Here is a 27,523-nt window from a genome sequence, read left to right on the forward strand (position 1 = left end):
CAAGACTTTTATGAATGACTTGAATTTTTTATTTCCTGACTCCAAGGGGACCCTAGTTTCAACAGGCCTACTGTTTTTTTATGTTGTTGTTGTTGTTGTTGTTTTGTTTTCGTGACTCCAATGGGACCCTAGTTTCCAACAGGCCTACTGTTGATCCTTGACCCTGGGGCTCCTTTATTCTGGACATAGTCTGTGAATGAGGCCTGTCATTTCCCTGGAGTTTCTTTCCATGGCCTTTATTTCTCCTCTTTTCAATGGGAATTTTGCAACCCCTACTCCATGGAAATGTCACACTAACTTTGGCTTGTCATTTGGCTCCTGCTGTCTTTTCTGGACACTCCAAGGGAAAGGCAGAGTTGGGTTTGAGACAGAGGTTAGGCATGACCACAGCTGAGAAAAGACGTTTCCTTCAGTCACAGTGCTCCTCCCCATGGCAGCTACCTCACCCCAACCCCCACAGGATAGTGTAGGGCATGCAGTAGGCAGGAGGACCACAGACTCTGACTGTCCCAGTGCTGGTCCCAGTGGACTCTGTGGGCTCTGGCTGTGCCTGTGCTTGACCTTCACAGACCTCTTCCCCTTTGAAACACAGCTGTGAGGAGGGAAGCCAGGAAGGACGCCTCTCACACAGTGGTGGTCTGTTTCTTCCATTACAAAATAAGCAGCAGAAAAAGTGAAGGCAGGTTCCTGAATGTGACACATTTCTCAAGAACTCGGATCTCACCAGGCATAGCCTGCAAGACCCAAGTCTGTTCTAACTTTGTCTGGCTGGGCTCTCTGATCCTCCTCCTCAATCATTGTCCACGATGTTCAGACTCTGTCATTTCAAAAATACAGAGAGATAACATCAGGAAGGCTGGAGCATGTGGGACAGTCACTAAATTGAGACCTTTCTGTTGTGTTAATATCAGCATCTGAGTCACAGCCCAGGTGCCTGGAAGTAGCATTTTCATACAGTCAGTGGGTTTCAAATACTTTAAGGTGAACCTTTTTTCTTTCCCTCTGTATTCACTACAGTCAGCATAATGATTGTGTTTGTTCCCTACTGGATCCATTTGTTTTATAAAGTGTCTGACAGGAATGTGCAGAACAAAATGATACATAATTCTTGTAGGATGTGGTGGCGCACACCTGTAGTACCAGCTACAGCTTGGGTGGCTTAGGGAGGAGGATCATTTAAGGCCCAGATTTCAAAGTTGCAGTGAACTGTGATTGCACCACTGCACTGCAGCCTGGCTGACAAAGTGAGACTCCATCTCAAAAAACAAACAAAATGGCATATAACTCTTCTATCACCACCAAGGAACTTCCTCAGTGAAGCTCCCAAGGACTACCCTTTATAGTCACATCCCCACTGTTCATACCCTCTGGCAACCACTGATTTGCCAGCTATCCTTATAATATTGTCATTTCATGAATGGTATGTAGAAGGAATCTACATTATATTGCTTTTTAAAACCGTCCAAACCTTTTTCTTTTCTTTTTTTTCTTTTCTTTCTTTTTTTTTTTTTTTTTTTTAAGCATTTCAGCCCCAAAGACCCTCCAGCTAGTTCTCTTTCTCCCTTCATTTATAGCCAGGTATACTTTTTGTGACTGTTGTTTCGGCACACCTAATAGCTTACTAGTTTTCTTCCTACATTTTCAGTCCTTTTTTGTTTGCTTTGTAGATGGATCCTTCCTCTATCTGGCCATTAAATATTGTAGCTCCTCAAGGCTCAGTTCTATAACCTCTTCATTTGACAGTTTTTCCCTAGAGAGTCTCCTCCATACTCTTGGCTTCAATTATCTCCTGAGCACAAATGACTCTCAAACACATATATGAGTAGACCTTGAGCTACAAAGTTGTATCTGTATAGCTAACTACCTTTTGTACATATGTATTTGGATGTCTTAAAGACACCTGAAACTTAGCATATCCAAAATTCAGTTCAGTGCATCTCACTCATTCTCATCCTTCAAATGTACTTCATGACAACCTGTTATCTTCAACAACTCCCTTTCTCTCCCTACCCTATAGCTAAGTCAAATCCATTAATCTTACCTCTTAAGTCTCTCTCACGACCATCCTCCCTGTCACCCTAATCTAAGCCATCCCCATAGCCCTCTGGGCCACTGCCATAGACCCCTAACTGGTCACCCTAAATTCACTCTTTCTCTAATTTGTTCTTTCCACGATGACCAAGAATAACATAGTTACTTAATTTTAAATTTTTGTGAGTACACAGATGTGTGTAACTGTGGGGTATATGAGATGTTTTAACACAGACACACAATGCTTAATAATCACATCATGGAGAATGAGGCAGAATAACATAGATTAAATGGAAATTTAAAATAATTCCACCCTATCAACCTTTTTTTTCACTTGTCTCCTGTCACTGTTCCTAGGAGAAAGAGCAAAATTCCTAACATGGCATAGGAGGTGATGCATATATAATGACCCCTATGTACTTCTTCCAGCTTATTTTGTACTATGTTCTTCCTCCTAATGACATCTGGCCTTCTTTCATTTCCTCAGTGTACAACCCTATACTCAGAATATTCTCTTTTGATCCCTTCCTCACAGATTTAACTCTCCTTATTGTTATGGGAAGTCAGGGACCCTAAACGGAGGGACCGGCTGGAGCTGCGGCACAGGAACATAAATTGTGAAGATTTATGAACATTTATCAGTTCCCAAATAATACTTTTATAATTTCTTATGCCTATCTTTACTTTAATCTCTTAATCCTGTTATCTTCGTAAGCTGAGGATGTACGTCACCTCAGGACCTCTGTAATAATTGTGTTAACTGTACAAATTGACATGTGTTTGAACAATATGAAATCAATGTACCTTTAAAAAGAACAGAATAATAAATAATAGTGATTTTTATGGAATAAGGGAAGACAACCATAAGGTCTGACTGCCTGCGAGGTCAGGCAAAAAGAGCTATATTTTTCTTCTTGCAGAGAGCCTATAAACAAACGTGCAAGTTGGAAAGATATTGCTAAATTCTTTTCCTAGCAAGGAATATTAATATTAATACCCTGGGAAAATAATGTGTTCCTGGCAGGAAGTCTATAAACAGCCGCTCTGGGAATGTCTGTCTTGTGCAGTTGAGATAAAGACTGAAATACGTCCTGGTCTCCTGCAGAACCCTCAGGCTTACTAGGGTTGGGAAAATTCCTCCCTGGTAAATTTGTGATCAGACCAGTTCTCTGCTCTCAAACCCTGTTTTCTGTTGTTTAAGATATTTATCAAGACAATACTACTGAACATAGACCCTTACCAGTGGTTCTCCTCTTGTCTTTTGCCCTGTGATCTTTATTGGACCCTTATCAGTGGTTCTGTTTTTGCCCTTTGCCCTGTTCCCCTCAGAAGCACTTGATCTTTGTTGGACCCTTATCAGTGGTTCTGCTTTTTGCTCTTTGAAGCCTGTGATCTGTGTACCTACTCTCTGTTCTTACACTCCCTCCCCTTTTGAAACCCTCCGTAAAAACTTGCTGGTCTGAGACTCAGGTGGGCATCACAGTCCTACCAATATGTGATGTCACCCCTGGCGGCCCAGCTGTAAAATTCCTCTGTTTGTACTGTCTCTTTATTTCTCAGCCAGCTGATGCTTATGGAAAATAGAAAGAAACTATGTTGAAATATTGGGGGCAGATTCCCCCAATACCTTATACTTTAGGTCTCAGTTCAATCAGTAGCCCCACTGGGAATTCCCTGACTCCCCATATAAGGTCAAATCCCACTGTGATACAGCCTCACAGCACTATGTCTTTTTCTTTCACATCACTTATCAAACTGATCATTTCTTTTTTTGTCTTTTTTTTTTTTTTTTGAGATGGAGTCTCACTCTGTCCCCCAGGCTGGAGTGCAGTGGCGCAGTGTCAGCTCACTGCCACCTCCGCCTCCCAGGTTCATGCCATTCTCCTGCCTCAGCCTGCTGAGTAGCTGGGATTACAGGTGCCTGCCACCATGCCTGGTTATATATATATATATATATATATTTTTTTTTTTTTTTAATTTTTAGTAGAGACGGGGTTTCACCATTTTAACCAGGATGGTCTCAATCTCCTGACCTCATGATCCACCCGCCTCGGCCTCCCAAAGTGCTGGGATTACAGGCGTGAGCCACCACGCCTGGCCAATAATTTCATTTTTAATTATGAGGTTGGTTGATTAATATCTGTGTCCCCCAGAAAACTGTAAGCCATGCAGGGGAAGGAACCATGTTTGTGTTGGGGTTCTGTTGCAACCCCACAGCCTAGCATGCATGAGGATTTCAACAAATATTTGTTGAGAGAATAAATCAGCATTGAAACTAATGGCCCACAACAGCCATTCTTACAACCCTTTTTATAAACCTGAGATTTAAACATGTCACCATTCCTAAAATATCTTTAGAATGGCTTTATATTTACTTGAGAACTAGAACTTAGCAAAGTGTTATAATAGTATGTGTTTAATTAAATATACTACAGAAAGCACCCCCCCTTTATGACCAGGTAGTGGTCTAAATGTTTATTTTATACTGCACTTGATATTTTCCCATAAAAACAAGTTGCAAATGGCAAGTAAGTTCTAACCAGCCCACAAAAATCTTACTTACCCCATGAAGTAGTCAACATTGTATTGATTGGAGCTTTAAGACTGACTGAACTTTTGATCCATGAATTCAGTGTACCATTTAGTCCACAGCACCCCTCAAGTTCAAACCCTGAGTCTTCCATGCCCTTTCAGCCCCAATCCTTTAGTATCTCTCTGGATCCCAAAGCTTTCTGAGACCTGAGCAAAGCAGTAAGTAATGTCTTGACAGAAGGAAAGCTCCAAAAACAAGATCTGCTAGCGGCCAGAGAAAAAAATAAGGGAAGTATACAGAAAAGGCAGTGTTGCTGATAAGGGTGTTGGGTAAAGTGGACAGGGTTGCAGAGAGGGCTCAAGTAGATAGAATATAAAGGGCAAGCAGGGTGCGATACAAGCAAGTTCTATTCCCAAGTAACTGGGTGAATTGTAAATCAGGTGTTCCAAAGATGGCAAATACTATATATTCGAAAATTGTTTTAACATCATAAATCCTTCCCCATCCCACAGCAAGAACTCTCAATTCTTATACCTAGTCACAGAAGATGAAAAGACAAACCATCAAAAATAAATATCCTAAATTCAGTAGAAAAACAATGCATACCATACCTTTCTTCCATTCCGAGTAGGCAGGGGCCAAACAGCACAAGAGCAGCTCCTCAGAGATAGCTGAAATGGAGTGAGGTTGAAATATTCTTTTAAATAATGTTTAAAACTTCTAGAAACGCTGCAGCCTGAACAATTCAATTTGCTTGGTAACAAATTTAATCAAATTTTATTGTAGCCAGAAAACCTTTCCAAAAGCAATTACGAGAGCACAGCAGGCAAGAGCCCAGCAGGCGAGTCAGACTTCTGGTGACATGAACCCTCGGCCGGCTGATATGAATTTCAGTTGTCTTCATATATCTGCCAACCTTTCTATTACCCTTCCAGCTCCACCCATAGAGCCTAGCAAGTGGATGGTGCACTTTAGATAAACTCCGAATTCCCCACCAGTACAGGAGTATGAAGTGTGTGTGCGTGTGTATGTGTGTTCATACATATGTGTGCCTGAATGCACATGTATGTTTTGCAGACACATGAATGTGGTGTATGAGGAGAAAATATTAAGGATAACTTAATATATCACTCCCTAATTTTATGTATCCTTCTGTGAGTCATCCTGTCACAAAAACAGATTTTGGTTTTCTTTGTAATATAATAAGAATTGCTTTATTATAAAAGAAAAGACCTCTGTATAGTATTTCCCACTGGGGCGTACAGTTTAGGTCTGGCCTCTGTTCCTTCCTGATCTCTACCCTCCACTGACTGTACTTCTGTCTTCTCAACCCTGAGGGCTCAGACAGTGGCCCAAGTCTAAATCTCTTGAGACATCGGTATGCCTCTTGGTTTATTTTCCCCAGTTTGATAAACATCCTGTCTTGTCCAGTCACTGTTTCAGCTCTAGCAAGCAGGTGTTCTGTGGTTCTTTCAACAAACATAATACAGTGAAGAACTAGCTGGCATTGTGCCTGCCCATGTACTTTCAAAAACTCACCTTAAGTTCTCCCCACTTCACTAAAATCAATTCCTCCTTTTCCCACTGAGTGTACTCTCTCCTGAATCCCTGGAGAATTCTGTGCCTCAAAATCTGTGCTTAAAAAAAAAAAAAAAGACAGCAACACTAAATTATCTTTCATGTTAGTCTCGTCTCTCCAACTAGACTGTAAGTTTCCGAAGCACTGGCAACGTGACTTTGAACTTGTATTTGCCACAACGTTTAAAATGGTGTGTAGGAAACAACTGAACAAATTCTCAGGAAGGAGCAAGAGGACAGTTGTAACCACATCTATTCTAGTTGGAGAAATGTCTGGTAGTAGGATAAAGGAAGAAAAGACTGCTACATGAAGCAATTCTTCTAAGTAACACCTGCCCTCAAAAGTATTCTTTTCCTCTCCAAATCAAGAAGGTCTCTCAAATTCTTCCTTCCCTAGTTCTAGACGACATCACATGACATTTTTTAAAGCGAGGTATAATTTACATACAGTAACATGCACTAATCTTGAATGTATAGCTCTATGACTTTTTTACACATGTATACATTCATGTAACCTCCCACATCAAGATATAGAACATTTCTAGGACTCCAGCTAACTCCTTCCCAGTCAACATCCACTCAATTGATAGCCACTCCTCTAACCTGTATCACCATAGACTGGTTATACCTACTCTTAAATTTTGTGTAAATGGAATCATATGCTCTTTTGTATCTGGCCTTTCTCCTACCATTATGATTGTGGGATTTTCCATATTGTAAACATATTTCATGTTATGTGCATATTTTATTGCTGGAGGCTGCATATTTATTGCATGTTAAATAAATTCTACATAAGTCTCACATAGGAAAAGAAAGCAGGAAACCACCAGAAAGAACGGAACCCTGACATGCACAATTGCTTAGGGAACCCACAGGAGTTGCCAATGTTGAGCAAAACAGACCTCTGATTAGAAATAAAAGCCATCTATTTTCTCTTATACAAGAGACATTAGACACATGGGGAAAATTAGCTGCCAGAAATAATCACAAACTGAACAATTAGGGCAAAGATACCTTTCCGCAAGATAGATTTAGTAAAGAAAACAAGGAAGAATTTTCAGAGAAAGAAATTTAATGCATCAAGGCATAAAAAGGGATTATAAGAGCAGGAACCTGAATTCTCTGAAGGAGAGAACAGGTGTGGTAACATCTTTTTGACTTAAATATCAGATAGAAACAAAGAGAACTTTAGAATTCAGGTAAAGGGAGTTCTGTCTGAAAACAGGAAGACAAGAAACGCAGAGAACAGAGGCCCCTTTCTCTTTTTTGATTTCCAACTTTTAAGTTCAGGGGTACATGTGCAGGATGTGCAGGTTTGTTACATAGGTAAACATGTGCCATGGCAGGTTGCTGCACAGAGCTTCCCATCACCTAGGTATCAAGCCCTGCTAGCATCCATTAGTGACTCTTCCTTTCAACAGAGCAGGAGAGGAGCCCTTTAGTAAGGTGGTAGGTGACAAATCCCTGGTAATGGGGCAGATGAAGGACTTTTTAAAACACATGAATGCTCTCTGGAGAGTGGTGACGCCACCCTTTTCACTACCTCAGACTTTTAGCAAAGTGTGCTGAAGAATGCCATCTGGGGAACACAAAGGAAAAAGGTGTGTTCTATGTCTGCACCAGGACAAACTATAAGAAGAGGTACAATTAGGAAATTGAGGACAAAGAAAATTGGACCTAGGTGGGGACCAAGTACAAAACATCTTGGAATTGAAAAGAAAAAAAAAAAATCAAAAACACAAGTTAGGGGAGGCATTAAATTTCCCATCAAGAATGGGATTAAGAGCCAGACATTTTATTTAAATCTCAAAGTGAGGAGTAATTTTCAGTGTCACATAAATGAAAAGGGGTAATGAGAGAACAAAAGGATTTTTCCAATAAAATCATGGGCGCCAAAACAAAAAAACAGTGGAGGCCTTAAGTAGCAGAATCATATGCCAAAAACCAAACCTGGCATCTGTGAAACAGATAACCAATTTAAGGAATTTCCTAAAAGAGAAGTTATGAAAGAAAATTAAGAAACAGGAAGAGTAATATATAACTTCTACGTAACAGAAATTCCAGAAAACAAATGAAGGAATGATCAAGAATAAGTTAACATTTTTCTCAATAGAAGAAAATCTAGATTTCATATTTAAAGAATCTAAGGATTGTTGGGCAGGAATACTGAAAAAAGTCATATTACAGATAATCTGATGAAATTTATAAATGACAGAAAAGAACCCTACAAGAAATCCTACAAACTTCCAGACCACTCCCCCACCCTCCTCACACTCACTTCTCCCAACAAAAGACACCCACAACCCCTTCACCAAAATCAGGTGTCCACCAAGGGCAAATAAACCAGTGGACATTGCCGTCTCATTTGGAAATGAAGTGCCAGGAGACCCAATGGGGTGATGTTTACAGAATTCTGAGGGAGAATTCTACGGCCAAATGGTGATTCAAGTGTGGCTGTAAAATAAAGGCCTTTTCAGACTTGTAAGGACTCTGAACAGACAATTTCCAACTGTGGTCTCAGAAATCAGTTCCACAGTATACTGGTCCTCTCAGCCTCAGAGTCTTTGGTGAATCTCCAGCTAACAGAGAGCTTCATCTCCCAAAGAGGCCCTGCAGCCTTCTCTGGTAAAGGTTTTAGATACTCTTGCCCACACAGCACACATTTTTTCTAGACCTTGAAACAGCGTCCTAATAGAAATCTACCTGAGATAATTGCTCTTCTAGCAATTATCCTCTTTTTATTCATCTGCCAAGTTTCTTTGTTTCCCTTATTCCTCCTCTCCACTTCTTAACTATATTCCTCTATGACAATCCAGGAGGTCACAAAGGCCACCAGTGACCTCCACACAGTGAATCCCAAAAAGCCGTGTCAGCCCTTACCTTATTGGTGCTCCTTATCACACTCAGGACTGTGGCTACCTTGTTCTTGAAGCTTTCAGCTCTCCAGATTCTCCTGTGTCTCCAGAGCTCTTTGTGCTTTGTCTTTTTTTTTTTTTTTTTTTTTCCTTTTCTTCTGCCTGACCTTAGCTATTGCTGTTTTCCAGGCATCCTTGACTCACCATTCTTCTCTTATTACAGAGACTATGTCTGTCTTACTCATTTGTATCCAAAACCTCCTCGAGTCAAAAGAGGAATTTGCCGGAAGGGTCCGGAGAGATCTCGAAAAACCCAGCATAGAAACCTCAGCCCATCGGGCCTGGTGCAAGGCTGGAGCCTCAGGTTCTAATGTCAGCACTAGAGAAAGACACAAAAAACACTTATCCTCCTTCTCTTCCTGTATCTCCAGGGTGTGGGAGAGGAAGGAAGACGAACTAACCTGAACAGCCACAGGCATTCACAGGGTCAAGTGCATTGTGGGCAGGGTCACTGAGCTGAATAGCATCTTCTACTTCTGTGTTCCACCCAGGAGTGGGGGCAGTGAGGGGAGCAGGCCTGGCGTTTTTTAGGCTACTGGTGGGCCTCAGAATTTCCTCTGCAAGCACTTTAGAACATCCAAGTCTCAAAACAGAAATCCAGAATGGGCAGTAGAGGACCCCTCTTAAGCCTTTCAAGTCATGTACTGTCTTTTATCAAAGAAGGCTACCCTGGGATTTTTAAGATATTGTGCTGATGAATAAAAATCATTCTTCCCACCCATTCACCACTGAGTCTTTATGTGGGTGCCTGCATTAATTGCTAGAATATAGAGAACTTCCTCCCTAAGTAGCCATAGTGAAACCTGAATTCATTCTAGGACTGCACTAGATTTTGGAAGTCAAGCACTATACTACCTTCTTTTTGTTGCTCATATCAGGCCAAGAGCCTAGATCAGTGGCACACAGTAAATGTTTAATAAATGTTGATTAGCAAACAAAATCTTAGCATATTCATTTCTTGCAAGTATTCATTTCTTGCTTTTGTAACACCTTTTAATCCAGCTTTCCTTTGCCATTTTGCCTTCCTGAAAACATCCAAAGGCCATTTCTATCTCATTTTCTCATTCCTGGAAGAATATCACCAAAGTATCAGGCAGTTTTAAGTCTTTTCAAATTTCCTGGAAATAAGTATGGAATAATTTTTACCAACCAATATTAATGGCACTGCAGGAGAAATATATGAATGCAACATAATTGTTTCACTGAATTTCTTAATTTTTATGTCTGTGCTAAATTTAACAGCAACTGAATGGGGAAAGATTACAGGTCATCTTTTCATTGTTCCATTCATGGGCTGTGCAGATAAGTTGCATCAGATCTGAAGAGAAGTGGACTCAAATGAGTGAGCACTGTTTCTCTTCTTGTGGAGTGCTGCTGTGGAGTTCATCTTTCTTTCTAGACCGAGGAGATAGCCAAGAAGGAGGGAATTCATTGTGGTAGTTCTTGACTTGCATGTTGTAGGTTGCTCTTTATCTCTACCATGACTAATTTTAGCCTAGGCCTTTGGATCAGGCATAAACAGCCAAAGTTACTAGCCTAACAGGCCAGACAACTTTGCCATTCCACAGTGGCAAAATTTAAAAAATCTATCCAAGAAGCCCTACCTCAAGTCAATCCCCAGCTTCCTAAGCTTTCAAGGCCTTCGGTCTATATCCTTAAGGGAACACATCTGTGGAGACCTTCCTACCACAAGTGACACATCAGCCCAGCCAAACACTCAGAGGGCACGTTATTGTGCTAAGTCCTACAGTAAGTGCTAGGGTATAAAATCAAATGCGATTTCAGCCTTCACCTTCAGGAGGTTACAGCCCGGTGAGGAGACAGACATCCAGCCAGAAAATGTCAGTAAAATGTCAGCAATTGTGACAAGTGACCAATCCCTCCATCTTGGTTCTAAGCATTCTCCTCTACCCCATAGTCTTGGGAACCTTAAGCTATTGTCTCTTTCTCTCCTGATTCTTAAATCTTTCCTATCTGTTCCTTCCTTTAGCATCTAAATATGTGCAAGCTTCTCCCGTTTTAAAAACTGTAAAACTGGCTGGGTGTGGTGGCTCACTCCTGTAATCCCAGCACTTTGGGAGGCCGAGGTGGGTGGATCACAAGGTTAGGAGATCAAGACCATCTTGGCCAACATGGTGAAATCCCATCTCTACTAAAAATACAAAAAAATTAGCCAGGCGTGGCGGCGTGCACCTGTAGTCCCAGCTACTAGGGAGGCTGAGGCAGGAGAATTGCTTGAACCCAGGAGGCAGAGGCGGCAGTGAGCCAAGATCATGCCACTGTACTCCAGTCTGGTGACGGAGTGAGACTCTGCCTCAAAAAAAAAAAAAAAAAAAAAAAAAAAAAAAAACCCCACAGAAAAACACCTATAAAACTACAATTCTTTCAATATTATCCTCTAGTATTAACCCCTTCTCTTTACTTTCAGAGCCAAACTTCTGGAAAGAGGTGTATTCTCTCTCCTCTCTCCTCCTCTTCCTTCCATTCACTCCTTAAGCCACACAGTATGGATTTCACCCTCATCATTCCACCAAAAGTATTCTTCCTGAAGTCAAAAATATCTTCCTGGGTGGGTGTGGTGGCTCACTCCTGTAATCCCAGCACTTTGGGAGACCAAGGTGGGCGATCACTTGAGGCCAGGAGTTCGAGACCAGGCTGGCCAACATGGTGAAAACCCATCTCTACTAAAAATACAAGAAATTAGCCAGGCATGGTGGTGCATGCCTGTAGTCCCAGCTACTCGGGAGGCTGAGGCAGGAGAACCACTTGAACCCAGGAGGTAGAGGTTGCAGTGAGCCGAGATCACGCCACTGCACTCCAGTGTGGGCAACAGAGCAAGAGTCCGTCTCAAAAAAAAAAATCTTTCCCATCATGATATTCAAATAATGCATTCTAGTGTAGTCAGCCCCTTCCTGGACATCTCAGCTCCATCTGGCACAGTTGATGAAGTCCTCCTTTTAAAAACACTCTCCCCTTGGGCTTCATGAAACCATTCTTGACCCTTCTTCCTCCCTCATTCCCCAAATTCCACAAAACACCAAACCCTTTCCCCTTGAAGCAGACGCACTGCCCTAGTCCAAGCCCACATAGCTCTCATCTGAACCACAGCAGGAATGTCCCAACTGAACTTCCTGTGTCTCTTCTCACCACCCTGCCTCCAGCCCACTTGCCACATCACAGCCAAATGAGCTTTATTTAAAATATCAGATTTGATCATATTTCTCTTTAAACTCTTAATGATTTCCAACTTCCATGAGGATAAAGTTCAAAATCCTTAGTATGGCCTGCCATAAGCATCCTGGTCTGATTTGTGCTTACCTCTATGGACTCAGGTCAAATCACCCTCCCCAGCCCTCTCTCTATTCTGGCCAGTGTGACCTTCTTATAGTAAAAAAAAAATATATATATATATATATATATATGTATTCCATGGACTTTCTCATTTCAGCTGTTCTCTCAGCTTGGAGTGGTTCCCCCCTCCTCATCTTTGCCTGGCTAAATCCTACTCACTACTCAGATTTCAACTTAAATGCCACTTCATCTAGAAATCTAATTCCCAAGGAATTGGTTAAAGCCCAATATGATCCTACAACTTGTATAGCACTGTAGTTCTTCTTAACAGTCAGCACCCCAATTATTACTTATCCAATGTTTATCTTTACCCCTAGACATGACTGAATGAGAGCAGGGACCATGCCTCTCTTGTTCATTGCAATGTCCCCAACACCTGGCATGGGGCATATTTTTAATGAATGAAGAAACGAATTAATACACTGAATGCATTAAGAATAATCAAGAGGGACACCTAAGCCAGTCTATAACAAGAAAATGAAGGCTTAGCATTTTCCAAATCTATAATACTATGATTTCTGGAGGAAGAATGATAGAAAGAGCCAGATGCTTGTAAAGGACAGGTGTATTTACAGGAACAGCAAAGGTGGGTCGAAGGGTTTTTAAGGAATGATTGTTATTCTGAAGTGCTATAAAATACAGCAGGATCTAGGGTGTGAACAAAATCTAATAACTCTGGCCAGTAGCATGTTATGAGAGAACATTTGTTATATTAGATGAATTTATGTTGCGTATGTTTAGCTAAGTAAAGGATACTTAAACAATTGCTTCTAGAATAAGTCATCCGGAATTAGCTCATGGCCATACAACCCGGACCTGAAAGAATCAAGGCCTTATATACACAAGAATTTGACATTTAAAAAAAAAAAAAAAAAAAAAAAAAAAGCAGCAGCAATCCATAAAAAAATATTAACTCATAAATGTCTACAGCAGTAAGGAACCTTATATTATCCAGCTCAACCCTGCCACACCTCCTGTCATCCCCACCCAGGGGTGTGTAACATGGGAAGCTGAGGCCCTAGGAGGTTAAGTCACTTTCCTTGGGTTACATGTCTACTTTGTGGCTAAACTAGTCGTAGAAATGGGGTCAGCTGGGCACAGTACAGTGGCTCACGCCTGTAATCCTAGCACTTGGGAGGGCTGAGGCAGGCAGATTACGAGGTCAGGAGTTTGAGACCAGCCTGGCCAATGTGGTGAAACCCGTCTCTACTAAAAATACAAAAATTAGCCAGGTGTGGTGGGGTGCACCTGTAGTCCCAGCTACTTGAGAGGCTGAGGCAGAAAAATCAGTTGAACCTGGGAGGCAGAGGTTGAGCGGAGATCTCACCACTGCACTCTTGGGTGCACAGCTTGGGTGACAGAGTGAGATTCCATCTCAAAAAAAAGAAAAAAAGAAACCAGGTCTCTATTTCAATGCCTCCTAATTATCTGCGACTTTTTTTTTCTTTTTTTTATACTTTAAGTTCTAGAGTACATGTGCACAATATCTGTGACTTCTGATTCTGTAAACTTTAATGAGACTACTCCAAACCACGGCCTGAGGTGGTTTTCTGGAAACCCTTGCCTTCCTCCAGTCTTGATACCAATTCACTACATAGCATATCCTGTGTGAAGAGAAGCCTGTGGGTGCTGCTAACCTCGACACCTCCTCGCGACCAAACACACTGCTGAGGGGCTTAGGAGTTCATAATGGCAGAAGTGAAGCACTTTGAGTAACTCCTTGAAATGATATCCTGTTCTGTGGCATTAAGCAACATTGCTCTCATCTGTCCTTTGTGATTTCTCAATCTCCTTGCTGTCGTATTTGGGAAATAAAAATATTTGGGAATAAACAAACAATATAAATAAATGTTTGAGAAACTTCTCATGTTATAGAACATTATAGAAAATATACATATTTGTTTTCATCTATCTATCTATCTATCTATCTATCTATCTATCTATCTATCTATCTTCTGCATCATGATATTCAAATAATGCGTTTTAGTCAGCCCCTGCCCGGAAATCTGAGCTCCATCTGGCACAGTCGATGATGTTCTCCTTCACAGTTCCTGGTTCATAACTCCCATATCCCTTGTTACAGTCTTTTGTTATAATGCTGGGTGTGTTAGGTCTCAGAGGCAGGCCTCAGGAAATAACCTCTCTCCTGCATTCCTTTTACCTGACCCAAGGCAGGATTCCAAGGTTCCCTGTCTTTCTGATTGTGGGTCTTAAGAGTCTCCCCCATGAGGGTTTCGCCTTGTACCCTGGGGGAAGGAATGCTGATGTCATGAAGTTTCCATAAAAATCCAAGAGGACTGGGTTCAGCGAGCTTCCAGATAGCTGAACACATGGAGGCTCCTGGAGGGTGGAGCCCAGGGAGGGCATAGAACTCTGCATTCCTTCTCCTATGCCTCTCCCTACATGTTTCTTCATCTGTATTCTTAGTAATATTCCTTACAATGAACAAGTAAATGTAAGTGTTTCCCTGAATTCTGTGAGCTGCTCCAGAAAATTAATCAAACCCAAAGAGGGAATTCCTGGGAACCTTAACTTCAAGCTAGTTGGTCAGAAGTTTCAGAGGCCCAGACTTGCAACTGGTATAGAGGAGACAGTCTTGGGGACTGAGACCCAACTCCTGGGGTCTGACGCCATCTCTAGGTAGATAGTGTAAGAATTGAATTGGAGGACCTTTGGCTGGTGTCCACTGGCAACCAACTCCCAACATATTTGGTCATAGAAGTCTTCTGTGTTGATTGTTGTGGTGTGAGAGTGAAGACACAGTTTGAGAGAGTTTCTCCCTACACAGCCACTGATCGCACACTTTAGAATGGCTAAGGTGATGAAGTTTGTGTTATGTACATTTTATGACAATAAAAAATAATTACTCAACAACTTCCAGTTCCAGCCATGATGGAAAGCCCCATTCCTCCTAGATCCTCCCTCTTACAATTTAAAAACATAAAACAAATAAATTAAGATTGAATCCTGAAACATGTTCAAGTAACCCACAGGAAGGTACAAAAAAGAGAGGCAGAGGAACAGGAAATAGAGGAAACAAAAAGAAAAAGTAGGTGGGCAGATATAAGTCCTAACATATCAACAATTCCCTTAAATGTAAGTGGTCTAAATATATGAATTAAAAGACAGAAATTTGCAGAGGGGATAAAAATAAAAACATGTTCCAACAATATGCTATCTATAAGAAATTCACTTCAACTTCAATTACACAGGTGGCTTGAAAGCAAAAGAAAGGGGAAAAGATACACCATGCATTCATTAAACAGAAAAGAGCAAGTCTTGGCTATATTAATATCAATGCAATTAGTAATCCTTGTTTTTAAACCACAATTTTAAAATTTCACTAGAAACAGCCTTGAAGAGCCTCTGTGTTTCAAGAATGCTGACATCTGCCAAAGGCTTTGCAGCCCTGTCTCAGACTGGCTCAGTCCACCTAAGGCCAGGTCATGCAGATTTGTCTCCCATTAGATGTGAAGAAACAAAGTGAAAGTCTCCCTTAACCTGCTCTTCTGCCCTCCCCACAAACCAATTAAAATAACATTGAGTCATTTTTCTACCTTTGTACTGACAGAATTTTAACGATGAATAATATTGTGTGAGGACTTTGAAAAAAGTATATGCTCATAATACTGATAGGAAAAAAATCGATAGTGTTTTTAGCAATTTGACAGTATCTATACACAGATGCTCCTTGACTTACAATAGGTTGTGTTCTGATAAAACTACTGTAAGTTGAAAATAATCTTAAGTCAAAAATGCATTTAAAACACCTAACCTACTGAACATCATAGCTTAGCCTAACTTTAACATGCTCAGAACAACTACACTAGCCTACAGTTAGGCAAAAGCATCTAATTTAAAACCTATTTTATAATAAATGTTGAATATATGAGGTAAGAGTATCATACTACTTACCACTAGAGCTCTGGAAAAAGACCAAAATTCAAATTCAAAGCACAGGTTCTATTAAATATGCATCACTTTCACATCATTGTATAAAGTTGAAAAATAATAAGTTGAACCATTGTAAGTCAGGACCATCTGTAATCTATATAGTAACTTTTAAATGTGAATATCCTTTGACTCACCAATTCTACTTCTAAAGTATTTCTTTTTCTAAAGAAATACTTCGGCATTTATACAAAAAGATGTCCATTGCAACAAAATATTGGTAACATCAACAGAGGAATGAGCAAATACATTATGGTACATTCTTCTGTGGAATACTATGCAGCAGTTAAAAAGAAAGAAGTAAATTTATAGGTACTAAAATGTTAAAGTAAGCAAAATGAAAACCAGGCCTGAAGAATCCTTGAGCAGACAAAACTGGTTATGCCTCATCTTAACCTTGCTTGATTTACAAGCATAAGAGAAACTTGAGCTATATTTTATAAATGCTCAGCCAATCTGAAGTAGCCAATAAACTTATATAACTAGGGGCTTTCCAAAGGGATAGACCAAATAAGGCTATCTGTAGGTTTAACTGTAACCAATCAAATATTTTATTTGCTTTACTTCTGTGTTCACCGTATAAAAGCTGCCCTCTTGTGTTCCCTCCATAGAGCTCCTAAGCCACTTCTGGTTTGGAGCTGTCCCATTCATGAATCATTGTTTCCTCAGATAAACTCTAAAATTTTTATTGTGCCTCAGTTTACTTTATAACAAACATAAGTAGGGCTTTAGAACACATTTTTATTGATTTATACTGTTTCACTTGTGGTGTATAAAAAATTCCTACTTATAATAATGGTTTAAAATTTCAAATTTATTAGTGCTATAAAATTGCTACACTATTGCTAGTAGTGATAAATTATTTCGCTTATCAGCACATGACACCTGGAATAGACTGATTATATTTGAATACCCAGAGCATCTTAGAGTCTAGTACATTATATTTACTCAAAAATTGTTTAATTAATTAAGTGATGAAACAGGCTAGCAATTCCAAACTTCCTTCCAACTCCAGTTCTTCGATTCTAACTAGAGAAAAACTGTCCTTATATATAAAATGTTCATGACAATACCTATCTCAGAGAGCTGCTATGATGACAAAGTATCCAAAATTGTTGGGGCGAGGGGCGTTATAATTTGGTAGACACATTCCAGGGGCTATTTGTTCTGTTGTTACTCTCCATTGGAAAAAAACTACTTCTCTACAAAATTCAGACTTGCTCTGAGAAGTTTCAGAGAGCTAATTTCAGTGTGTATGAAGGATGAGGGGCAGGGGGTAAGGGAAAGACAGGTGGAAGTGTCAAACATTAAAACCACTGCTGTAGTTGAGAACAAAGTGGGAGCTGATGGTCAGCACTGAGCATGAGTGCTGGACTTCTTAAAAAAGCAATGGTCATCTTATGGAAGCTCTCACATTTGTTAAATGCTTTAAGCACACACAGTGTATTTGATCCTCACAACCAGGAAACTCTTGAAATCCAGCCTCCAGAGACGTTCTAATCCAGTTCTCTCGTCTGACTGTCATTCTTTGATCACGCTTGATGGAAAACTAGATTGCAAACTTTAAAAAATTACTAGGGCAGAGGGAATTTATAAATTTGTAGATTAGTTTCCTGAAGGTGCCATAGCAGATGACTGCAAATGGAGTGCCTTAAAAAAGCAATAGAAATTTATTCTCTCACAATTCAAGAGGCCAGAACACAGTATCAAGGTGGCAGCAGGGTGGGCTCCTTCCAGAGACTCTGGGAGAGAACCTGGTTTGGCTTTTCTCTTAGCTTCTGGTGGGTGCTGGAAATCCTCAGCATTCTTTTGCTTATAGATGCATTGCTTTATTCACCTCCATCTTCACATCATCTTTTCTGTTTTTTTTTTTTTTTTTCTTCCCTGTGTCTTCTCCTCTTATATAAGGACACACACTTGTCATTGGATTTAGGTCCCACCCAGATAATCCAGGGTGATTTCATCCTGAGATTCCTAGCCTAATTATATCTGCAAAGATCCTTTTCCCAAATAAGGTCACATTCAGAGGTTCCGGGTGAACATAGCTTTGGGGGCGGGGGCACTCAACCCGCTACAGCTTGTTTGTATGATTTTGATTTTGGAAGAAAGCTACTAAAGCAGAAATATAAACAACAGAAGTAAATGCAAAAGATAAACTGAATGGAAATAAAAGCTAAAAATAGAAAATGGGCAGTTTCATGTGCAGTTTCAAGTTGACAGATTCAAGGAGTCTGTGGTATCTGTTTCAGAACTTTGCGATATCCTTTTAAAGAAGCTGACTCAAGCTTGGAACTAAAATGTTTACCACTTACCAACCAGAGCATACCACCCTCCCAGTGTCTTTTCCTGGAATTTAGGAATTTATAAAAAACAAATTTTATCCTGGAATTTCTAAAAAACATATATTCATGACTGTAATATACTGAGATATAATTACTTAAGAGGAAAAAGCATAAAGAAGCAATTCAACAGAGTTTGAAGTGTGATCTACTAAATTTAGATTGTTTCCAGTAAAATGGTGAGCTAAATAATACATCAACAGATTCTCTTGTTTAAAACAACTAAAAAAAAAAAAAAATCTGATGAAAATCTTAAAAGAGCCATTGAAAGTAAGAAAGTAAGGAATTCTCAAATCAGGGACTAAGTGAAGACGAGTCACTGTAGGGAAATTGCAAGAGGCCTGGAGCCGGCCATTTGTCAAATGAGAGAAGCGAGGAAGAAGAGATTGAGCTTTGTATTTTATGACCACAAAGGCACCGGAGACACAGCCCAGGGTCTGCCCACGTTGTGGAGTCTGTTAAAAGAAAGCGAAATTCCCCTCATTGAATCATTACTGGTCAGCAAAATTAACCTGTGTCTAAAAGGAGATTTTCCACAAAAAAAGTTGGGATCATAATGGGTTAAACCATCTATTTTTAGAAAGAACTAGAAATAAACCCATAATAGTCTCCAACACCTCACCTCTCCCTTCTTACCTCCAGCTCCAAAGAAAAGAAAATCTATTGACACTCTAACATCACAATTAAAAGAACTAGAGAAGCAAGAGCAAACACATTCGAAAGCTAGCAGAAGGCAAGAAATAACTAAGATCAGAGCAGAACTGAAGGAGATAGAGACACAAAAAACCCTCCAAAAAATCAATGAATCCAGGAGTTGGTTTTTTGAAAAGATCAACAAACTTGACAGACCGCTAGCAAGACTAATAAAGAAGAAAAGAGAGAAGAATCAAATAGACACAATAAAAAATGATAAAGGGGATATCACCACCAACCCCACAGAAATACAAACTACCATCAGAGAATACTATAAACACCTCTACGCAAATAAACTAGAAAAATCTAGAAAAATGGATAATTTCCTGGACACTTACACTCTCCCAAGACTAAACCAGGAAGAAGTTGAATCCCTGAATAGACCAATAGCAGGCTCTGATATTGAGGATTTAATTAATAGTCTACCAACCAAAAAAAGTCCAGGACCAGATGGATTCACAGCTGAATTCTACCAGAGATACAAGGAGGAGCTGGTACCATTCCTTCTGAAACTATTCCAATCAATAGAAAAAGAGGGAATCCTCCCTAACTCATTTTATGAGGCCAACATCATCCTGATACCAAAGCCTGGCAGAGACACAACAAAAAAAAGAGAATTTTAGACCAATATACCTGATGAACATCGATGCAAAAATCCTCAGTAAAATACTGGCAAACCGGATTCAGCAGCACATCAAAAAGCTTATCCACCATGATCAAGTGGGCTTCATCCCTGGGATGCAAGGCTGGTTCAACATTTGCAAATCAATAAACATAATCCAGCATATAAACAGAACCAAAGACAAAAAACACATGATTATCTCAATAGATGCAGAAAAGGCTTTTGACAAAATTCAACAGCCCTTCATGCTAAAAACGCTCAATAAATTCGGTATTGATGGAACGTACCTCAAAATAATAAGAGCTATTTATGACAAACCCACAGCCAATATCATACTGAATGGGCAAAAACTGGAAAAATTCCCTTTGAAAACTGGCACAAGACAGGGATGCCCTCTCTCACCACTCCTATTCAACATAGTGTTGGAAGTTCTGGCTAGGGCAATCAGGCAAGAGAAAGAAATAAAGGGTATTCAGTTAGGAAAAGAAGAAGTCAAATTGTCCCTGTTTGCAGATGACATGATTGTATATTTAGAAAACCCCATTGTCTCAGCCCAAAATCTCCTTAAGCTGATAAGTAACTTCAGCAAAGTCTCAGGATACAAAATTAATGTGCAAAAATCACAAGCATTCTTATACACCAGTAACAGACAAACAGAGAGCCAAATCATGAATGAACTTCCATTCAAAATTGCTTCAAAGAGAATAAAATACCTAGGAATCCAACTTACAAGGGATGTAAAGGACCTCTTCAAGGAGAACTACAAACCTCTGCTCAGTGAAATAAAAGAGGACACAAACAAATGGAGGAACATACCATGCTCATGGATAGGAAGAATCAATATCGTGAAAATGACCATACTGCCCAAGGTAATTTATAGATTCAATGCCATCCCCATCAAGCTACCAATGAGTTTCTTCACAGAAGTGGAAAACACTGCTTTAAAGTTCATATGGAACCAAAAAAGGGCCTGCATCTCCAAGACAATCCTAAGTCAAAAGACCAAAGCTGGAGGCATCACGCTACCTGACTTCAAACTATACTACAAGGCTATAGTAACCAAAACAGCATGGTACTGGTACCAAAACAGAGATATAGACCAATGGAACAGAACAGAGTCCTCAGAAATAATACCACACATCTACAGCCATCTGATCTTTGACAAACCTGAGAGAAACAAGAAATGGGGAAAGGATTCCCTATTTAATAAATGGTGCTGGGAAAATTGGTTAGCCATAAGTAGAAAGCTGAAACTGGATCCTTTCCTTACTCCTTATACGAAAATTAATTCAAGATGGATTAGAAACTTAAATGTTAGACCTAATACCATAAAAACCCTAGAAGAAAACCTAGGTAGTACCATTCAGGACATAGGCATGGGCAAAGACTTCATGTCTAAAACACCAAAAGCAACGGCAGCAAAAGCCAAAATTGACAAATGGGATTTCATTAAACTAAAGAGCTTCTGCACAGCAAAAGAAACTACCATCAGAGTGAACAGGCAACCTACAGAATGGGAGAAAATTTTTGTAATCTACTCATCTGACAAAAGGCTAATATCCAGAACCTATAAAGAACTCAAACAAATTTACAAGAAAAAAACAAACAACCCCATCAAAAAGTAGGCAAAGGATATGAACAGACATTTCTCAAAAGAAGACATTCATACAGCCAACAGACACATGAAAAAATGCTCATCATCACTGGCCATCAGAGAAATGCAAATCAAAACCACAATGAGATACCATCTCACACCAGTTAGAATGGCGATCATTAAAAAGTCAGGAAACAACAGGTGCTGGAGAGGATGTGGAGAAATAGGAACACTTTTACACTGTTGGTGGGATTGTAAACTAGTTCAACCATTATGGAAAACAGTAGGGCGATTCCTCAAGGATCTAGAACTAGATGTAACATACGACCCAGCCATCCCATTACTAGGTATATACCCAAAGGATTATAAATCATGCTGCTATAAAGACACACGCACACGTATGTTTATTGCGGCACTATTCACAATAGCAAAGACTTGGAATCAACCCAAATGTCCATCAGTGACAGACTGGATTAAGAAAATGTGGCACATATACACCATGGAATACTATGCAGCCATAAAAAAGGATGAGTTTGTGTCCTTTGTAGGGACATGGATGCAGCTGGAAACCATCATTCTTAGCAAACTATCACAAGAACAGAAAACCAAACACCGCATGTTCTCACTCATAGGTGGGAACTGAACAATGAGATCACTTGGACTCGGGAAGGGGAACATCACACACCAGGGCCTATCATGGGGAGTGGGGAGTGGGGAGGGATGGCATTGGGAGTTATACCTGATGTAAATGACGAGTTGATGGGTGCTGACGAGTTGATGGGTGCAGCACACCAACATGGCACAAGTGTACATATGTAACAAACCTGCATGTTATGCACATGTACCCTAGAACTTAAAGTATAATAATAAATAAATAAATAAATAAATAAATAAGAAAAGAAAATCTATGAGCTCAAATTTTAGTGCTAAGCAGAAACGAGAAAAGAAACAGCCTTCTAAATACTAAAAACCAGAGAAATCTAGTCTTTATGTGTGTTTGTAGCTTGAATTTACACTACCTGAGAGAACTGGAGAAAAGTCTTGCTGAACATTTAATGTAGAGGCCCCTGGACTAACAGTTCCCATAAACCTAGAAGAAGAGGAAAATTCTCTTTGAAGGACCCCATCTTTAAGCTAGCTAACGAGAATTTCTGTAAGTAAAATTACAAACCATGAAGCAGCTCATGATACAAAATAACTAAACAGCGAAGGCACAATGAACAAGAGCTAGCAAAAACAACAGATTATATACACCTAAAACAGACCCACAATAGTATGGTTAATATTATGATCAATTCTATACACCTGAGCCTGAAATATGCCTGTTTATATACTTGTATCTACTATATGAGAAAGATATAGAAAAAGATTCTAACCAAGAGAAAGCTGATATAGCCATATTAATTATTAACATATTAACTAAGAGAAAGATAAATCCATCCTCTCTTAAGCAACAAATATTACTAGAGAAAAGAGAGTTAGTTAAGCTGCTGCAGTGCACAAAGGGGCCGCCCAGAGTAACATGGTGGTCACTCAGCAGGCATCCCCAGCCCTCATCCTGTCTCCTTGGACCCCCTCACTCCAACTCCGCATTTTCTCCAGCTGGGAGGTGGCCTCAGGCTCCCTCACCCGCCCCTTCCCTGTCCTCATCCTGGTCCCAGGGGTTGGAGGGAACACCACTTGCTCCCACCAAAGCTCCAAAGAGAACCCACAAGGAATTGAATGACCTGGCACAGGACCCCCCGTTCCAGCAGAGTGTTCAGCCAGTCCTGTTGGAGATGGCATGTCCCACTGGCAAGCTGCAATAAGAGGTGAAGTGACAGTCCCTATCAGCGTGGAATTTTTTTCTTGCAATTCATTTCCCAACAGACTACCCCTTTAAACCCCCTAAGGTTGCATTTACAGGAATGTATTATCCAAATAGTAACAGTAATGGCAGCATGTGTTTTGATATTCTATGGTCACAGTGGTCTCCAGCACTATTTCAAAAGTACCCTTGAACATTTGTTCCCTATTGTGTGATTCCAATCCACATGATCCTCTAGTGACTGAGGTTGCTCCACATGATCCTCTAGTGACTGAGGTTGCTGGGATCTACAGAAAGGATAGAGAAAAGTATGGCAGAATAGCTCAGGGATGGACTCAAAGTATGCCAGGTAATTAAAGAAATTGAATATCCTCTACAAATAAAGACAGGGGCACTCTGAAAGAGAAAGTCCTTTTAGGCTGGGCATAATGGCTGACACCTATAATATCAATACTCTGGGAGGCTAAAGCAGGAGGATTGCTTGGGCCCAGGAGTTCAAAAGCAGCCTGGACAATGTAGTGAGACACTGTCTCTACAAAAAAATTTTAAAATTAGCCAGGCATAATGGCATGTGCCTTTGGTCTCAGCTACTCAGAAGGCTGAAGTGGGAGGCACCCTTGAGTCCAGGAATTCAAGGCTGCAGTGAGTCACGATAGTACCACTGCACTCTTGCCTGGGTGACAGAGCAAGGCCCGGTCTCAAAAAAAAAAAAAAAAGTTCTTTTGATTTCCATTTTACTGCCTTCCATGAGTACATACCTCACCCTGCCCTGTATATACAACCTGATACAGCAATGCTGCATGTTGCACATACTTGGAACAACATACTAGAAATACTGTACATCTGTACCAACATTGCCTCCTAGCAGAGAAGTGTGTGTGTAACAAGCCAGTTCTACAGGCATAGCCTAGGTGTGAGACTAAAAGCTTTCCTCATTGACTTAAATTTGGATAACAGTGAGGGGTGGTGGGTATGATGTGTGCTTGGATGGAGGAGAAAAGTTCTACTCACCTGTAGGAGACTGTTTTTCAGTAGAATCCATCTATAGTCAAGACAGTTGTGAAAAGTAAAGTGAACTGAAGCTGTTTCTGTATTCATTTTATTGCAAAGGAGCTACATCTTAGGTAAAAATTATGACCAACCAGATTAAACTCTACCCACATCCTGTATTTTAAGGTCTAAGTTTAACTGGACAACATTTATATGGATTGGAGCTATTAGTACATCAAATGTGATAGGTTTTTCTGTTGTTTTGAATAGTTTCAGAAGGAATGGTACACCTGCTCCTCTTTGTACCTCTGGTAGAATTTGGCTGTGAATCCATCTGACCTGTTTTATACGGTTGGTAGGCTATTAATTACTGCCTCAATTTCAGAACTTGTTATTGGTCTATTCAGGGATATGGCTTCTTCCTGGTTTAGTACTGGGAGGGTGTATGTGTCCAGGAATTTATCCATTTCTTCTAGATTTCTAGTTTATTTGTGTAGAGGTGTTTATAAGTACTCTGATGGTAGTTTGTATTTTTGTGGGATCACTGGTGATATCCTCTTTATCATTTCTTATTGTGTCTATTTGATTCTTCTCTCTTTTCTCCTTTATTAATCTAGCTAGTGGTCTATTTTGTTAATCTTTTCAAAACACCAGCTCCTGGATTCATTGATTTTTTTGAAGGGTTTTTTGTGTCTCTATCTCCCTCAATTCTGTTCTGATCTTAGTTATTTCTTGTCTCCTGCTAGCTTTTAAATTTGTTTGCTCTTGCTTCTCTAGTTCTTTTAATTGTGATGTTAGGGTGTCGATTTTAGATCTTTCCTGCTTTCTCTTCTGGGCATTTAGTGCTATAAATTTCCTTCTTAAGACTGCTTTAGCTGTATCCCGGAGATTCTGGTATGTTGTGTCTTTGTTCTCATTGGTTTCAAAGAACATCTTTATTTCTGCCTTCATTTTGTTATTTACCCAGTAGTCATTCAACAGCAAGTTGTTCAGTTTCCATGTAGTTGTACGGTTTTGAGTGAGTTTCTTACTCCTACGTTCTGATTTGATTGAGTCTGACAGACTGTTAAGATTTCCATTCTTTTGCATTTGCTGAGGAGTGTTTTACTTCCAATTATGTGGTCAATTTTAGAATAAGTGCTATGTGGTGCTGAGAAGAATGTATATTCTGTTGATTTGGGGTAGAGAGTTCTGTAGATGTCTATTAGTTTCACTTGTCCAGAGCTGAGTTCAAGTCCTGAATATAATCCTTGTTAATTTTCTGTCTCATTGATCTAATATTGACAGTGGGGTGTTAAAGTCTCCCACTGTGTGTGGGAGTCTACATCTCTTTGTAGGTCTCTAAGAACTTGTTTGATAAATCTAGGTGCTCCTGTATTGGGTGCATATATATTTAGGACAGTTAGCTCTTCTTGTTGCATTGATCCCCTTACCATTATGTAATGCTCTTCATTGTTCTTTTTGATCTTTGTTGGTTTAAAGTCTGTTTTATCAGAGACTAGCATTGCAACCCCTGTGGGTTTTTTGCTTTCCATTTGCTTGGTAAATATTCCTCTATCCCTTGATTTTGAGCCTATGTGTGTCTTTGCATGTGAGATGGGTCTCCTGAATACAGCACACCAACAGGTCTTGACTCCTTATCCAATTGCCAGTCTGTGTCTTTTAATTGGGGCATTTAGTCCATTTACATTTAAAGTTAATATTGTTATGTGTGAATTTGATCCTGTCATGATGATGCTAGCTGGTTATTCTGCACATTAGTTGATGCAGTTTCTTCATAGTGTCATTGGTCTTTCTATTTTGATGTGTTTTTGCAGTGGCTGGTACTGGTTTTTCCTTTCCATATTTAGCACTTCCTTCAGGAACTCTTTGTAAGGCAGGCCTGGTGGTGGCAAAATTCCTCAGCATTTGCTTGTCTGGAAAGCATTTTATTTCTCATTCACTTGTGAAGCTTAGTTTGACTGGATATGAAATTCTGGATTGAAAATTCTTTCAGAATGTTGAATATTGGCCCCTACCCTCTTCTGGTTTGTAGGGTTTCTGCAGAGAGATTTGCTGTTAGTCTGATGGGCTTCCATTTGTAGGTTACTTGACCTTTCTCTCTGGCTGCTCTTAACATTTTTTCCTTCATTTCAACCTTGGAGAAATCCACAATTATGTGTCTTGAGGTTGCACTTCTCAAGTAGTAGCTTAGTGGTGTTCTCTGTATTTCCTGAATTTGATTGTTGGCCTGTCTTTCTAGGTTGGGGAAATCTTCCTGGATAATACACTGAAGAGTGTTTTCCAACTTGGTTCCATTTTCCCTGTCACTTTCAGGGACCCCAATCAATCGTAGGTTTGCTCTTTTCACATAGTCCCATATTTTTTGGAAGCTTTGTTTGTTCCTTTTTGTTTTTTCTCTAATCTTGTCTTTACGCCTTATTTCACTAAGTTGATCTTCAATCTCTGATATCCTTTCGTCCCTTTGATGGATTTGGCTGTTGATACTTGTGTATGGTTCATGAAGTTCTCATGCTGTGCTTTTCAGCTGCATCAGGTCATTTATGTTCCTCTCTAAACTGGTTATTCTAGTTAGCAGTTACTGTAACCTTTTGTCAAGGTTCTTAGCTTCCTTGCATTGAATGAGAAATGCTTCTTTAGCTCAGAGGAGTTTGTTATTACCCACCTTCTGAAGCCTACTTCTGTCAGTTCATCAAACTCATTCTCTATCCAGTTTTGTGCCCTTGCTGGAGGAGTTGCAATCATTTGGAGGAGAAGAGGCATTCTGGTTTTTGGAATTTTCAGTGTTTTTGTGCTGGTTTTTCCTCATCTTTGTGGATTTATCTGCCTTTGATCTTTGAGGCTGATGACCTTTGGATTGGGTTTCTGTGTGGGGGTCCTTTTTGTTGATGCTGATGTTGTTGCTTTCTGTTTGTTAGTTTTTCTTCTAATGGTCAGGCCCCTCTGCTGCAGGTCTGCTGTCATTTGCTGGAGGTCCGCTCCAGACCCTACTTGCCTGGGTATCACCAGTGGAGGCTGCAAAACAGCAAAGATTGCTGCCTGCTCCTTCCTCTGGAAGCTTCGTCCCAGAGGTGCCCCATCCTGATGCCAGCCAGAGCTCTCCTGCATGAGTTGCCTGT

At 40.1% G+C, this 27,523-nt stretch overlaps 1 protein-coding gene across 5 annotated transcripts in view; it reads right to left on the reverse strand.

Moving 5' to 3' along the window:
* Positions 1-27,523, reverse strand: part of LOC103222034 (cytidine monophosphate-N-acetylneuraminic acid hydroxylase) — a 355,392-nt gene that overhangs the window by 74,520 nt on the left and 253,349 nt on the right. For 3 of the 5 annotated variants that reach the window (XM_073005698.1, XM_007973523.3, XM_073005699.1), the window contains one exon: positions 5,176-5,235. In XM_073005698.1, coding sequence (XP_072861799.1) covers positions 5,176-5,186 — 11 coding nt within the window. In that variant the 5' untranslated portion in view covers positions 5,187-5,235. Of the gene's footprint in view, positions 1-4,594; positions 4,767-5,175; positions 5,236-9,022; positions 9,147-27,523 lie in introns of those variants that run through there. The other 2 variants (XM_007973524.3, XM_007973526.3) reach the window with 2 other exon arrangements.

The sequence above is a fragment of the Chlorocebus sabaeus genome, chromosome 17 (genome assembly GCF_047675955.1).
Source record: "Chlorocebus sabaeus isolate Y175 chromosome 17, mChlSab1.0.hap1, whole genome shotgun sequence".
Taxonomy (NCBI): Eukaryota; Metazoa; Chordata; class Mammalia; order Primates; family Cercopithecidae; genus Chlorocebus; species Chlorocebus sabaeus.